Source organism: Festucalex cinctus, chromosome 18 (assembly GCF_051991245.1).
Source record: "Festucalex cinctus isolate MCC-2025b chromosome 18, RoL_Fcin_1.0, whole genome shotgun sequence".
Lineage (NCBI taxonomy): Eukaryota > Metazoa > Chordata > Actinopteri > Syngnathiformes > Syngnathidae > Festucalex > Festucalex cinctus.
In genome coordinates, this window is record NC_135428.1 from 7278268 (window position 1) to 7294045 (window position 15778).

The 15778-nt window shown below is 39.7% G+C and overlaps 2 protein-coding genes across 3 annotated transcripts; one reads left to right on the forward strand and one right to left on the reverse strand.

The window, feature by feature from the left end:
• Positions 1-1837: 1837 nt before the first annotated feature.
• Positions 1838-7635, reverse strand: pafah1b2 (platelet-activating factor acetylhydrolase 1b, catalytic subunit 2). Its single transcript, XM_077505493.1, has 6 exons — positions 7439-7635; positions 6917-7004; positions 5833-5922; positions 5494-5610; positions 4830-4952; positions 1838-3734 (listed from the first exon to the last, which is right to left on the reverse strand). The coding sequence occupies exons 2-6, from the start codon at positions 7001-7003 to the stop codon at positions 3456-3458; spliced, it is 696 nt and encodes a 231-aa protein (XP_077361619.1). The 5' UTR covers position 7004; positions 7439-7635; the 3' UTR covers positions 1838-3455.
• A 1104-nt stretch (positions 7636-8739) lies between these two features.
• Positions 8740-15406, forward strand: mpzl2b (myelin protein zero-like 2b). 2 transcript variants are annotated; one of them, XM_077505554.1, is made up of 6 exons: positions 8740-8895; positions 9007-9133; positions 11084-11253; positions 12513-12723; positions 13667-13880; positions 14672-15406. In XM_077505554.1, the coding sequence occupies exons 2-6, from the start codon at positions 9019-9021 to the stop codon at positions 14841-14843; spliced, it is 882 nt and encodes a 293-aa protein (XP_077361680.1). In that variant the 5' UTR covers positions 8740-8895; positions 9007-9018; the 3' UTR covers positions 14844-15406. The 2 variants fall into 2 exon arrangements, with proteins under 2 accessions (XP_077361680.1, XP_077361679.1); XM_077505553.1 differs by having other exon boundaries at positions 8850-8915.
• Positions 15407-15778: the final 372 nt, after the last annotated feature.

Sequence of the window (15778 nt, forward strand, 5' to 3'; positions counted from 1 at the left end):
TATGCGTGTAGCATGCAACAGTGATGTGTCATCTTAATCAGGAAGCAGGTGCTTCCCCTATAAAATGCTACTTTCTGCTGCCTAAAACGGAGCTTCAATTTGTGACTAAACGGGCACATAAAGTTAAGATCTCACAAATGAATTCAGGCAGCCAACATCACAACAGTTAAGGCAGCGTTAAAAAATAAACTAAAAATTGTCATAAATATTGCATTTGTGGAATATAAATATAGCAGCAAAATCCACCCACATTTTATCCATCTCAGGGGGCGGCCTTTTTGTCACTTGTTGTTGACATCACAGTTGCTCAGGTAACAACCAATCAAGGCTCGCCTGTTTTCTGAGTTTGGTCACGTGATGTTCACAAGCTCAGCCGTGATTGGTGGGACCTGAGCAACTGCGATGTCATTTTCAGTCGACAGCAAGTGACAAAATGGCCGCCCCCCTGAGATGGATAAAATACAGGTGCATTATGCTGCTTATTTCATATTCCAAGAATGCTATGTTAGATGAGCGGGGGAGCATACAACATATTTTAAATAACATTTTTTAGTTGACTTCCGTTTTAAGCAATTATGTAAGAGCAAAAATTATTAAGAAAAGCTAATGTTAGGCGAGTCTGATGTTGATGTGGAATAACACACTATTAGGATGATACTAGAACAGGGATTATTGGACAAGGATTGGAGGATTAAAAAAATAATTTTACACAACCCCAAAAATATTGTTAAAAGACCAAAATGCAGTGCACTTTCCCGGAGTTTACGTCTACGGTGGTGTCAAGCTATCACTGTTTACAATTTAATAAAGCTATGGGAAGCCGACAACATAAGGATCCAATAACCACTGACCCATTGCTTACACTTGGCAGCAGATGAAGGAGGGAAAAAAAAAACACTCTTCGAATCCAGAGTGATAAAAACAACTGAACTGAAGCCAAACGTAACCGGTTAACAGTGCCTGAAGAGCAAACATGGCTGCATGTAGATTTTATCTGTTCAACTTCAAATGCATGCTGGGAACAGAAGGTTTGAACTTTACAAGCGCAGAGTTTGGTTGAGACGAAGCAGAAAAATGGAAGTGTGCGCTGCCAGGCGTTCACAACTATTTACATGAATGTAAAATTCCTACACATTTGGATCAACGACAACGTAAACACAGCAGAGAGATGGATATGTCAAGAGGCTGACATTCCAACTCTGGATTACTCAATCACATGACTTCCAGCCCCAAGCATGTGGCAGTAGTATTGTTTTAACCTGTGCAAAATCCATTGCCATTCCTTTCATTCAGACATTATTACACGTGGCAGGTTCTTGATACACGATAATGAGTAACATAAGCTTTTCATAAGTGATGAGAAGTCAAGATAGAGTAAGCTGGAACCTAAACTTTGTGTAAATCAAACATTCAGAACTAGTAAAGTCACACAGTATTGGTATGCAGATGAAAAATACAATTATTAGGGTGCAGTATGTGGCCGTCTTTTCCACATTTTAATCAAATACCGCCCCCTAATGGTGAGCATCTCAAACTGCAGCAACAACTTGTCATACATGTAACGTAAACAGTAAACGATTAAAAATGAAATTGGTTTAACACTATATTGTGTTTACAGGGCCGTCATCATTATTCATTTTCCACTTATACTAGTGTGAGTGAAAACATGTAACAACTTAATTTATGTTTTGTGTAACATTTATTTATTTATTTATTGGGCAACGCTGCTCCTGTTGGCTAAAATAGTGCTATAACAGCGAACTGCCTTACCTTCCTGTGTTGAAACTACCAAGGAAGAAGCCAAACGCGACTAAACATGCCCACTCAGACAAATGTATTCCATCCATGTTTTTTGTTTTTATTGGAATGCTTTACTTTAACTCAATAACGAGACAACAAGCCAAACAAGTGCACATAATGATCACACTGATAGACTCCCACAATATAACCCCCCCTTCAGACATCCTTTCCACATCGCTTATATACAACCGGGGTCAGTTCTAACCACTCGCACAACTCCAACTTCCAGACGCACTGTACACAACTGCTCCCGTAGACATTCGAGGCACACAATCATACACATTTGAACACAACACGCATTGTGTAGAGCTTAAGACAGCCGTAACTTGAGATAATTTGAAGCTCATATGTGACTTTTTGAGCTATAAAGAAGCGTAAGCTCGCAGACAATTTTTTTGTTGTCGTTGCGGGGTAGCGTGATAATATTCAGTAGCTTCTGCAACTTTTTATTCCTAAAAGTATTGGGTAATCAAGTAGAGAAGCTAAGAGTGGCCGGGTTGTGTGAAAGGTCAGTGAGAAAACTAAACACGACAGGTAGATAAAATTACACAAAAAAAGATAACAGAATGAAAAGGTGCGTAAGAAAGAAAATACTGTATAACCATCAAGATAGTGAACTGGAGGGAGAGGGTGAGTGTCATTGTCCATCCATGTCAGGAACATAACAGCATGCATGATGAGTGACTTTGTTTAAAAGTTTTAAAGAAGAATTCAAAAATCTTTACAATATGTTCTATGCAGTCTCACTAGTGTAAACACGGTATTGTGTCTGTGGAATATATGCCAAGTAGTAAAATCCATCCTTCTCAGGGGGCGGCCATTTTGCCACTTGCTCTCAACTGGAAATGACATCACAGCTGCTCAGGTTAACGACCAATCACTGCTCACCTGTTTTCTGAAGCTGAGCCATGATTGGTCATTACCTGTGATGTCATTTTCAGGCGACAGCAAGTGACAAAATGGCTTCCCCCGAGATGGATAAAAATAGATGGATTTTGCCGCTTAATTCATATTCCACAAAATATGCAATATTAATCAGAATACGATTAGTGTCGGCTGCAAAGAACATATTGCGAAGAAAATTTTCGAGTTAACTTCCACTTTAAATTCTGCTGCAAACAATACACTTTTACGATATGTAACGTTATGTTGGGTTACACAAGTCGCTCAATTAGTTTCTGTGAGTTCGGCAAACTATTTCAACTGGATTCATCTCTTATACTCATCTATAGTCACTTAAATGGAGCACATTAAGTAAATATGTGCTCGATTTGCTGTGCTGTTTTCTGATACTGCTTTATGAATCTTAAAAATAAAAAATGATTCAAGAACATTACCGCAAGCACTTTATATTTTTTGTCTTTTGAACAGACTTGTTACCAGAGTTGCTGCCAACATTTAACCATGATGAGATAATAGAGGGGGGGAAAAAATGAGGCTGTTCATATGAGTGTGTAATGGAGCTCGGAAATCAAGAGAAATACTTCATTTGATCTGACAGTCTCAGGCAGTAAGTCATCTCAAGAGTGTAGTGATGTCTCTCCCTCTACGCAATCCGCTCCGCTTAGCAACGCCAAGACACGCCCATCCTCAGGGTGCCCGTTCCTCCTCCGGACCGCGGAGGCAGGACTCGGGCGCTGCTGCGTCTCGGCGGCTCAAACCAGCGACCCCCTTCGCTCCTCTGGCGTCTCCTCGAGTATCTGAAGCAGCAGGTCGCTGAGGGGCTTGGCCACTTTGCGGTAACCCGTCGACGTCAGGTGGAGGAAGTCGAACATGACCTGCGGGCTGATGGTGAGGTCGGAGTGGACGAACTTGCCGCTCACGTCCAGGAACTGAGCCTGGCCCAGGCGAGGCAGCGAGGAGCGCAGAAAGTCATTGACGGCGGCGTTCTTCTCCCTCAGGGGGTTCGGACGCTCCCCCCGCGGTAATAATCCCTGAGGACCGGTTTTGATTTGAAATCAATGTAAACGCAACATAGGCAGCTTAAATGTAAGCTTGGGCTTCACTTGGCTTGTGTGCGCAAACAACTTTGAGCAACGTCAGCGCTAATAAAACATTTAGCTCCATGCTATGTCAAGACCGTATAAATAACATTCAGATCTTTGAAATGTTATTGCGTTCATTCTTGTGTTCATGGTGTTTTGTGAAGTGAAGCACCAGTCTTAAAAATGTCTCACTTGTTCATTTCAGCCAAGAGACACTGAAGAGGAAAAACTATTAAACCCCTCTTTGATGTTTCAGCTCACAGCCATGAGAGAGAGATCATATGTATCTTTATTTATATATCTATCCAGTGACGTGTATTTAATATACGGAGCAAAACAATAAAAGGGGCAGTCAACCTTAAACATTTCTTTGACAATAATATGTTAAATGTGACCTTTTTTCTTTTTTTGCATTTTTATCCATCTCAGGGTGCGGCCATTTTGCCACTTGTTGTCAACTGAAGATGACATCACACTTGACTAGTTGCTCAGGCAACGACCGATCACAGCTCACCGGTTTTCTGAAGTTGAGCTGTGATTGGTTGTGACCTGAGACCTGAGCAACTGTGACATTATTTTCACTCGACAGCAAGTGGCAAAAAATGGCCGGCTTCTGATATTGATTAAAAAATTGCTGGATTTTGTTGTATAACTCATATTCCACTAATGCAATATTAACCAGAATACCGAATTTAGACTAGTGGGGCTGCATAGAACATATTATTGTCAAGATTTATTTTTTATTTATTTATTTATTTTGGGGGGGTCGACTTCCTCTTAAAATGCAAGATAGCAGAAAGTACTAGTAAAATGAACCAGATGTGATAGTGATGGATAAATACTTGAAAAGATTACAATCCTAACTGGGCCATGTATTCAACATTTTTTTATTTTTTTTATTTTGTATTTTTTTACATATTTGTGTACCGTGAGGTATTTTTTTTAATTACCATTATTATTGTAAGATATGATGTTCGCTCAGTGAAGGAAGAAATAACTGCTCATACCTTTAATAGAACAAAAAGCAAACAAATGTGAACTTACCATCACGACGACTTTTGCTTTGGGTAGACGGGAGGTGAGCAGCTTTGCGATCGAAAGAATTCCTCCAGCAACTTGCTCTGCCGTATGTTCGTGATTGTTGGTTCCTACCCACACCACCACAATCTGCACAAAACCAAAAACAGATGTTCGGCTCATTTTCACGATTCTTTTTTTAGGCTTCAGTGTTCTGTGTGCAAAATTTCAACAAACTGCAATGAATATTGCTGCTCCATTGTTTACATAACTCAGTGACAATCTTGTTCAGTTGATCCAAGATTTTATACTTCTTATTCTGGGGTGTCACACCACACACTTTACAACAATTTAAATGACTATGAAGTAGCCTTGGTCCAGCATGTAAAAAAAAAAAAAAAAAAAATCTGGCTTCAAGTTTCAACTTCCTTTGACATGCCTGAATGTTGTCCACTGTGAATGCGCACTTTGTTATCCGTTGCACCACTACTATTTGGGCATATGTCTTCAGCTATAATTTGGTACCACTACTCCAATAATAACACCTGCTTCTGAAACAACCAAGATGGCAAGGTCGGGGGCAGCCAATTCGCGTTTGAGTGAGCCTCAGCAACATACCGTGCATGTTGACAAGGACACAAGCACACAGTGTTCATAGGAGTGCACACCGGAGAGGCAGACTCAGACCAACCTTGGGACGGATGTTCTCCAGCTCTCCGTTCTGCAGCCGCCATAACACGTTGCAGGTGGTGTCGCCGCCGATGCCAAAGTTGAGAGCGTGAAGTGGTGAGAACAACTCCCTCCACACCTGTTCAAGTAAATCAGGTGGTTAATTGTCTGACCACGGGATTGCCGTGTCGCTGCGTAAAAGCGTACAGTTGCGCTAAAAGCCAGATCTTCGGTTATGGCTTATATGGGACCATTCTGAGGGAGCTTTTAATATAGATGCAGTTGAATCTATTGATGAATTTGTGTTTGCTCTGCACATAAAAGTAAAAATAATAAAACAAAACACACTTTCCCATCTCACCTCATACTGCTGCATTAGTTGTACCATCGAGTCCCCGACAAAAAGCACATCTGGTTCCCCATCCTTGCACTCCTGCACAAATCGCGTGTGCTGCAAAATAAACATAACCTTGTCAGAAAGAGAGTTTGGGATGTGATTCATGCTACAGTGACAGTATTCAATCGTATACAGATAAATAGGAATTTAACTAAATGAGTCTAAGCCCGCATATTTGTACTACAGTAATGACCTGCATGTTTGCGGTTCACTATTCACAAATTCACGTTTTTTTTTTGCATGTGAAACCTATCCCGTCACTTACTTTTTTTTTCTTTTTTTTAGCTAAATATGTTTAAGTATCGATCTCAACAGACTAGCTTTTTGGGGAGGAGCTAAGTTTAGCCTGGGTTGGTAGGTAAATTAGTCATCGCCACATGGGAAATTATATGCACACTTCCAGTGAATTTTAATAAAAATCAAATCATCTGTGAACAATTTATTCTAAGGGCTACAAGTTCGCTGTACCATTTGACTTCGCCCGCAAACAGCATGAAGAGTGCCGCATTATCATGTGTCCAAATGTAAACAAAACCCTGCTCTGCAGGTGTGAAAGGTCTGGCGTACCAACTGATGCAGAGCTTGTACTGTAGCAGACTGCCTCAGTCCTATTAGCTTCAATGGATTAACCAACAGACGCCTAGCATGTGGTGCTACCAAGCAAGTTGGATAAAGTAGTGCTTTGAGTACATTCGATCCAAAATAAACACCCACAACAAATGTCTAATTCGGCCAGACAAAATTACAAAAACAAACAAACAAACAAACAAAAACAGTTTACTCACAAACTGACATACACAATGTAAAATCTAGGACTGTTTGGTTGAACACAGGAAGTCATGAGACCGATTCAAATGAACGACAGCTGCTAGATAGTTATTTGTACTATCTGCCATTTTGTAACTAATGAACAAATATTAATGATGGTAAAAGAAAACATTCAAATCAATTAAGTTAAATTGCATAATTTCTCATGGCACATTGGTGGCTGGCAATCAATTACTGGCCATATAAATTCTTATGGGAAGCTTTCATGATACCATCATACCTGTGACATCCACCGCCCATCTCCTTGCACATCCTCTACTGGCTGAGCCACTGCAGCAGGGTTGAAACCATCACCATCGCCGCTCATCCTGCAGAATAAACAAGAACGTTTACTAACTACCAAATTAAAACAGACATGCACAGACGAAATAAAAAAATAAATAAATCCAGATCCCAAGAGAAAGATGCAAGGACGTACGTCATTTGTTTGAGGAGCAAAGCATCAGCAGCAGCTAGCCGAGACATTAGCCGCGGAGCAGCAGATTAACGTTTTGGGAGCAGACAGCGTGGCCTAATATGCACCCAGACTACTTTCGCTTTCAAGGCGACTGCTTACAAAATCCCAGAATCAACTCTAGGATTAAAGTGCCCCGCTATTACGGCCACGGAGGTTTATTTGTCGATAGCTTGTTAGCTAGCTAAACGTTGCATACTGCAGCTGCATCTGACACAACCGTGCACCGCGTTTCACCCAAAATGCGCAATAATATCACGTGTTATTGCATTTTACAAAACTGTTTACCTGGCAGAGTGCAGAGCGTCACTTCTCAACCCGAGGCTGACGTTTGCTGTGTTGTAGACTTGGCAGCTGTCTCGCAGTTTGATGCGGGAGATGCTCGCTAGTCGCTATAGTAGCATCAAACGGGCTCTAAGCTAGGCGAGACAACAAAAGGCGTGTCATGAAGGCAACTACCAGAGATCCTGTTGAGAAGAGAGTGTTTCGGTGCCACAATTTGCCTGAACGAAGGTCGAAGGGGTTCATCGTGTAGCATGCAGGCATTCATAAATAATTATAAATATATATATTATTTTATACATTATTATAAATATGTTATTGTTATTCTCAAAGTCATATCATGAAAGCAGCGCTTTAGACTAGCAATGATAGGAGATCATGTATTAACAAAAACAATAACGAAAAACTTAAATATGTTTGTATTATTTCACCTTGATATATCAAACAAAAATCTTCAATTCCCGTCCTTAAATTTATTTTTCTTCAATTGGTATGCATTTAAAATGTGCTGCTAATTTATAATATATATATATATATATTAGGGGTGTGAATTGCCTAGTACCTGACGATTCGATTCGTATCACAATTCACAGGTCACGATTCGATTCGATACCGATTAATCCCGATACGAATTTATAAGTCGATTGTTGCGATTTTTTTTCATTCAAATTTAGAAAATACTAATCAGTAAGCTTGTAGAGTGTAAGATTTATATGAAAATGTATTATTTATTTATCTGAAATTTCAGTCTTATAGAGGTTGTAATCTGTTTCATGTTTGAACAGCATTAAAATAAAATATTAAGGCGTAATGTTCCGTTCATATATTTTTCCATGCTCAAGGTGTGAATCCTAAAAAAAATAAAATAAAAAATCGATTCTGCCGATTATTGAATCGATTCGAGAATCGCGCGATGTAGTATCGCGATATATCGCCGAATCGATTTTTTTAACATATATATATATATATATATATATATATTTTTTTTTTTAAGCACATTAAAAGTATTTCCACTGCCTGTTGATAATTTTGTTTTTCATGTTAATGCTTTTTGGGCTCTCATTTCAATGCAGGCCACCAGTATACTGTACTAAATACAGTATTGTATACAAATGCATTGTCTGGACTAGTGTACCATGTACAACTAAACTAAAGTAAACTAAAGTAAACTAAACTAAATTAAAGTAAACTAAACAAAACTAAACTAAACTAAACTAAACTAAACTAAATTAAACTAAATGCATTAATAGTCATATTCGTACTTCGACCACCAGGGGGCGCCAAAGCTTATTAGTATTACATTTGTGTCACAGGAACTAACCTGCAGATTTACAATTTTGGGTTTAAAAAAAAAAAAAGGAGGAAAAAAAACTATATGTTCACTAAAGCCAGAGGTACGTGGAGACAATTTGAGGAGGTAGAGCAACAGGTTATGCAAGAAGTGGCCAAACACCGCCCATCAGGTGTGTTCTCGTTCCGAGAGGTGACTCAAAAGATTTACACGGTGGGAGTGGAGTGATCGGAGTTTCAACTCACGCATTCTTATTTTTTGGTTTGTTTGTTTTTTTTGCCAGGAACATACATGCATGCCCCCATTCTACTATCACGAAGGGACTGTCCGAGTTGAGACGGCATCGATGTTTGCCAGTCTCATGTGTCCGACATGGCATCTGCTTCTCCTGGGAGGATTCGTCCTGTCAGGTGAGAGCGAGAGAAACTTCCGTGACGCATCCAACGCATTGTTCGTCTTTTAAAAGACACGTTAGGGTTCGCTTAAATGTCTTGTTGTTTAGCACCTTGAAGTATCACGCATACACTGTGTGGTAATGTTTAGGCTCACTGGCCTGCTGGTCAACCTTTAAACCGAGTTGTGGATTTCAGACATCTTGTATTTCAGCAACAACTATCGCACAAAAGTATTTATACTGAGGAAACGCTGCAAGCACTTATTTATTTATTTATTTATTTAATTTGATTTTTTGGCACATTTCCTACGGCATATATTACGACACCCTGATTTTCAGTTCAATGTAAAAATGCTAATCTAAAAGAGATTGTGGTCATTCCGTTTGACAAAGACATCTGTCACCTCCTTTCAATTCATTTAAACAACAGATGTGACAGAACAAATTCCAGAGGGAATATTTTGTTTTCAGAGGGAGCCCAATAATATGCCGCAATCAACCTCTTAATGTAGCCTTTTATTGTTTTATTCTACCGTCAAAGGGCCTTTATGTTAATTGTTACACGTGTTATGGTTATGTGTATGTGTGAAATGGGAAGGTGTGTCACTGAGGCACACCTTATTGACTGGACACAATGTTATTATTAGCATTGGCATCAGATTTTCTTTAGTGACAAAGATAAACAAACGATGTGTTTGAGCAAGCAAATTCAGTGATTTTAAATCAGTTTTATGATTATGTGCACTGTGCATTGTTTCCTGGTGTTATAATTGCATTTAATTTATTGCAGCTGACTATTTTATTTAACTTCCTGTTTCTTCTTCAGGGCATTCCAAATGGCTGTCATGGTATTAGCCAATGTGCAGTGGCTCAGGTTCCCCCACCATTTATCAGAACATTTTCAGCCCTATATGTAATCAGTATTCTTAAATACGGTGGTGCTAATTTGCTCTGTGACCACACTTGTAACTCAAAACAATCTTATCTTAAGTCATCATTCCCCATTGAAATGAATGGAACAAGAACAAACAAAAAATGTTTAGAATGCGTTTTTTAAATAATAAAAAAAATAGTTATCTATAATGTTGTTGTGTATACAAACTAAACTTACAGTCATGAAAATTTAATAGAAAGTAAAGTAATAAAATAGTTTTTGGTAAACATATTCTCTTGTTTCATTTCATTGGACAGTGTTATGCTCCTTTTGGTATTCGTGTTTTGGCCACCTGGGGGCAGTGTAATACAGTCAGTCAAAAACTCATAAGCAGTGCTACCATTTTTTTTTTCAAAGATCTGTTGCCTAAGGGTTATAAACTACTACAGTATATCAATGCTATATTGTTACCCAGTCTATAGTGTTTACCATTATCTGTTAGCATTAAGAGAGCAGACATTAAGGCATTATGTGGCTTTGTTTTGTTTATTTTGACAGAAAATATTAACTGGGAGGCCCAATAAACTGATAGAGGCCTCTTTTTTTTTTTTTTTTTACAGTATTGTTCACTATCAAACTGCTGCTTGCTGTGATGTGAATTGAGTTGTTTTTGATTCCGCCATCTGACGCTTGTATCATTTTGAAAGTCTGACAAATTAATATGTCAAGTATCTCAAGGCACAACTGTACTTGTAAAACTAGGATTTAAAATGTAAATTTCATAATGTGCTGTCATAAGCTTCCTGTGTAGATTTCAGTTTAGCTATCAGGGGTACTTGCTAAAGGCAGTATTTAATGTCCAACCCTACAAATACGATGGGGTCCTTCTTATCATGTTGTTTGGCATTGCATTAATAAAAAGAAAAAGATTTTACAGAAAGTACTGTAGCTGCAAAATATATTTTCACTTCACCGTTGTGGGAATCACTGGGATTTATCATCAGCTTGGCTACATGTGACCTTCAGACTCTGTAGCAATCATTAACAGTTTAGGAATGAGGCCAACTCAATACTTTTTGCCATCTTCTTTAGGAGTGACACACGTGTCAGGAATTGAGATCTATGCTCCGAGTGAGCTGGAGGCGGTGAACGGGACCACAGTGAAACTCAAGTGCACCTTCCGTTCCAGTCATCCTGTGTCGGCTCAGTCCGTTATCGTGTCTTGGAATTTCCGGCCACTGAATTCGAAAACAGACGAGTCGGTAGGTAATTAATTTTAACATGATTCTGTTAAACTACGGAAGCGTAGAGCTGCCAATGTGGAGTAAGCATTTTTGGCTGGCGAATATGTTCGAACGTACTTGCAAATATGTTCGAACATCATCACAAAAACTTTCGAACATACTCGCAAATATGTTTGAACATACTCGATTGCTGTGGTACTCAAGTGCGCAAGCGTAATACCCCATTGCATTATGGGGCGAAAACTGACAAACCTAAATCATGCACGGCAGACATAATAAATCGTAAAAGTTACGAATGAACACTATTTTTTTTGTCTACTTAATTTTCTAAAGAATTGGTAATGTGGCCCAAATGCCTAAAAAATGGGGTTCTGTGCATGCGCAAATAATACCCCGTGGCATTATGGGAAGGTATGCTAAGTTTGTAGCATGTAGCCTACAAGTACGTTCGAACGTATTTGCGAGTATGTTCAAACATATTTGCGAGCATGTTCGAACGCATTTGCGAGCAGGTTCGAACGCATTTGCGAGCATGTTCGAACGTACTTGCGAGCATGTTGGAACGAACTTGCGAGCATGTTCGAACGTACTTGCGAGCATGTTGGAACGAACTTGCGAGCATGTTCGAACGCATTTGCGAGCATGTTCGAACGTACTTGCGAGCATGTTGGAACGAACTTGCGAGCATGTTCGAACGCATTTGCGAGCATGTTCGAACGTACTTGCGAGCATGTTCGAACGTACTTGCGAGCATGTTCGAACGTACTTGCGAGCATGTTCGAACGCATTTGCGAGCATGTTCGAACGTACTTGCGAGCAGGTTCGAACGTACTTGCGAGCATGTTCCAACATACTCGCCAGCCAAAAATGTTTACTCCACATTGGCAGCTCTACGCTTCCATAGTTAAACACAAGAAGAATGATGACTTTGCATGTATGGTCTTTAAAAAGCCAACAGTGCTTTAATAGACCCTCTTTTCATTGAGCAATTGCCAGGCAGTGATGGTAGACAGGTGTGTCATTTTCATCTTGCATAAGGTGAAACTTAAACCCAGCCCAGTGGAATTAAACAGTACTAAAATGATTTAAAATGAGCCCAGTTACAGTTTCTACCGATCAACTAAGATGTTTCTAAAGCTTAATTGGAGTCCACCTGTTAATTAGACATAATTTGAAAAGGCACAGACTATTTTGGTTGAACGACTGCGATTTATAGTCCCAAAAGTACGGTGTGTTCACACGTATGTATACGCAATGTATTTGTGCATGTTTGTCAGGTGTTCTACTACCAGGAGGAGGCGTACCCTCCTCAGAGCGGACGCTTTAAAGACCACGTGGTGTGGTCAGGCGATGTTACGAGAAATGACGCCTCCATCACCCTGCACAACGTGCCGCCAACGTTTAACGGCACGTACATCTGCAACGTGCGAAACCGCCCAGATGTGCACGGCAATAACAGAGAGACCACGCTCAGTGTCGTCACCAAAGGTAAGCGTTAATTGTGTTTGTTTCAAAACTAACGTTGGAAACTTTCCATAGGATATTCTCACATTTCTAGAACCGCACTATAGATAGAAAAATGGATGTATACATACATAGCCAGCCTCAACCCTTCATAACATTTAATCAAGCCAAACTCAGAAAACAGGTGAGCCAGGATCGGTCACTACATGAGCCCTGAGCAACTGTGATGTCATTTTAACTCAACAAGTGCCAAAATGGCCGCTCCCTGAAATGGATTTTGCTGCTTAATTTATATACCACAAAAACGATATTTATCAGAATTGACAATCACAAGTCCAAATGACAGTCTCATGCTGCATTCGAGGACAAAAGGAAAGTGGAAAGTCCTCAGTTTTTTATTTTTATTTTTTACTTCAAACCAGGAAGCGTGCACGAGAACTCCCCTTTAGAACTTTTAGAAGTTGGGGGGGGGGGGGGGGGGTCAGTCGAGTCATCAATTGCAGACCGTGAATAGCAAAACATAATTTACACAATTCTAAACATATTTGCAGTGGTTTTAAAAAAAACAAATGCAGACACTGTTTTGTGTACAGATGCGTGTTTTTTTGTTTGTTTTGTTTTTTTGTTTTTTGTTTTTTAGGGCCAAGCTATCAGGTGGGAATTATACATGAGTAAAAATGTATTTGTACTTTTTACTTTTGTACTTAGGTACATTTCAGAACCTGTTTTTGCATTTGTGCATTTAGTCACTACAATTGATGTTAATTATACGGATAGGTGTACTTTTTTTTTTTTTTTTTCAAAAGGTATGGCAGAGGAACTACTGAGACCTTGCGTTTATTTCTTTACAAACGTTATCACTGTTTTGTGCAGTTGACGTATCTCATCAACGAATATCTTGAGCCTTCTCCCTTATCATCACAGTTTTTTTTGTTTTTTTTCCGTTTTGTTTTGTTTTTTATTCCAGCTTCCCTCTCCGAGATCACCATCCTGGTCATCGCAATCGTCGGCGGCTGTGTGCTTATCATGGTCCTGCTCTGTATCTGCTTGGCCGTGAAATTCTACAAAAAGAGGCGCAGGGGCGAGGACATAGAGATGAACACACAGGAGCCCACCGCCAAGGACCCCAAGCCCAAGACCAAGCCCAAGCCCAAACCCAAGCGCAAGGACCCGACCGTGTGGTGAGGGGCCACAGGGGCCGCCGCTCCTCTCCTGCTCTTCCTCTTGGGACTGGTGTGGCTATTTTGGGAAAGAGACTAATGACGGCTTGGGAGTGTTTTTTCTTCCATGTTTGCTCCTCCAATGTGAACCTTTTTGAGATTTATTTAAATGTATCATTGCAGTGTTCGATATTACAGTCTCTATCGCTGATTGCTGTATTCCGTAAAAGTTGCCATTTTACTATGTTGCCGTTTTGATAACGCTGCCAAGTAAAGTAGGAGATGTGAATATGGAGGAATCTTTCTTTTTGAAATAATTTATCTCAGTTCACAGCAGCAGTTTTGATAACCTTTGTCATCAAACGTGAAATAGTCCACAACTACTACTACTCCAATGAGGCCTTAAAATACAAACCTGTTGCTGCGAATTTAGTCACATCCTGTCTTTCTGGCTGTTTTTAAAAGGTTGAAATCATGATATGAGCACATTAACATATCTGGCTTGTCAAATTTTTCCTCATAATCACCAGCTGTGATTCTGCTCGTTTACTCTTTTCTGCTTCGTGAAAACAGGTGACGAAACTAACAAGTCCAGAGGCCAAACCTTGGACAACCAAGAATAGTTTTTTGAGTGAATACTCATGAGCCTCTCAGTAGTTGTTTTTTTTCCTCGGTGGTAAGCTGGCTGGGTCAAGCTGAGCATTCTGGGTATTAATTCACAATAAACGTCCTGTTTGCTTATTTGCTATGCTTTCCTGTTAGCAGCCCATCTCACATTTTGTTTATGTTTTGTTAATGCCGCGCTGCATCAGTAAACCCGAGGAAGCGGCTCACCTGATTCTTGCGAAGGAGATACTGGAAGTTGTTAGCTCAGATGATGAAGAGTCTGAGCCGAGCAGTGGAGACGATGACGAGGACGACGACAATGAAGAAGATGATGATGATGACGACGATGACGATGATGATGATGACGATGACGATTAAGTCGGGCACTTTTGGGTTGAGTAAATCGGTAATTGCATTACCCCAACGATTCTAGTTTGGCCTCACCTTTGAAGAAAAAAAATAAATGGTGGTATTAGACGCTGCATGTGAGATGAGGATTGTTCAACCTTACCTTATTGAGTGCTTGTCTCGTCACTGCTTGTGCCGTTTCGCTTTCAAGGGGATTGTCACTGCTGTAGCTTCTTTTGGCTGTATTTTCTCTGCTGCTGATGGACAAGTGATGTGGCATGATTTTTTTTTTTGTATGTGTGTGTTCAGACAAACAAGCAGAGCCAATTTACACCCTCGTAATAATGCACACAATGTTTACAGTCACTAAGATTATCTGTTAATTGAACACCCGACTACATAAACCTACTACCAAGTACCATTTTTCACAAGTACCACATGTTGGCGTAAAGTAACAACCGTCAGAGATGACAAAATTGTTGTTTATCTCTACAAACTTTGCACTTACGATTTTTTTTATTTTTATTTTATATACTGTTTTTGTCTCATAGTCTAAGATGTTATTTGTAACTGGAATAAACTATTTGAAAGCATGTCATATGAATGTTATAAAGGAAATTGTGTCTTTAACAGCTTAATGAGACCACTCGAAACTTGGGTTTGTGGAACTCTTTTGCGAACTCGAGGCAAATCACAGGCAACGGGCAAGACAAATCACTCCGCGCATGCATGCAGTGACGTGGTACTCGAGGAGCTGGTAACTAGGCTCTAAAAAGTAGATCCATACACTACAGAAATGATTACGGTATTTGTGGTGAATGGCATCGCATTTTGTTGATGCATCACCTGGAGCGTTTCTGTTCACATCTTTGTAAATGAGTTTTGTCTCAGACTAAACTGACAAAGACTGACAAATTATAAAATTAATTATTGACACAATATTAACTTATTCCTGCTGTAAATGG

Bases quoted from the DNA above. Each gene is read 5' to 3' on its own strand.
- pafah1b2 (XM_077505493.1), bottom strand. From the start codon at position 7,003: ATGAGCGGCGATGGTGATGGTTTCAACCCTGCTGCAGTGGCTCAGCCA. The intron at 5,923-6,916 runs GTATGATGGTAT...TTTATTTTGCAG, and splicing joins ATGGGCGGTGGATGTCACAG to CACACGCGATTTGTGCAGGA. The intron at 4,953-5,493 runs GTTGGTCTGAGT...GGTTTTGTGCAG, and splicing joins TGGAGAACATCCGTCCCAAG to ATTGTGGTGGTGTGGGTAGG.
- mpzl2b (XM_077505553.1), top strand. From the start codon at position 8,865: ATGCAAGAAGTGGCCAAACACCGCCCATCAGGTGTGTTCTCGTTCCGA. The intron at 9,134-11,083 runs GTGAGAGCGAGA...CATCTTCTTTAG, and splicing joins GGGAGGATTCGTCCTGTCAG to GAGTGACACACGTGTCAGGA. The intron at 12,724-13,666 runs GTAAGCGTTAAT...TTTTTATTCCAG, and splicing joins GCTCAGTGTCGTCACCAAAG to CTTCCCTCTCCGAGATCACC.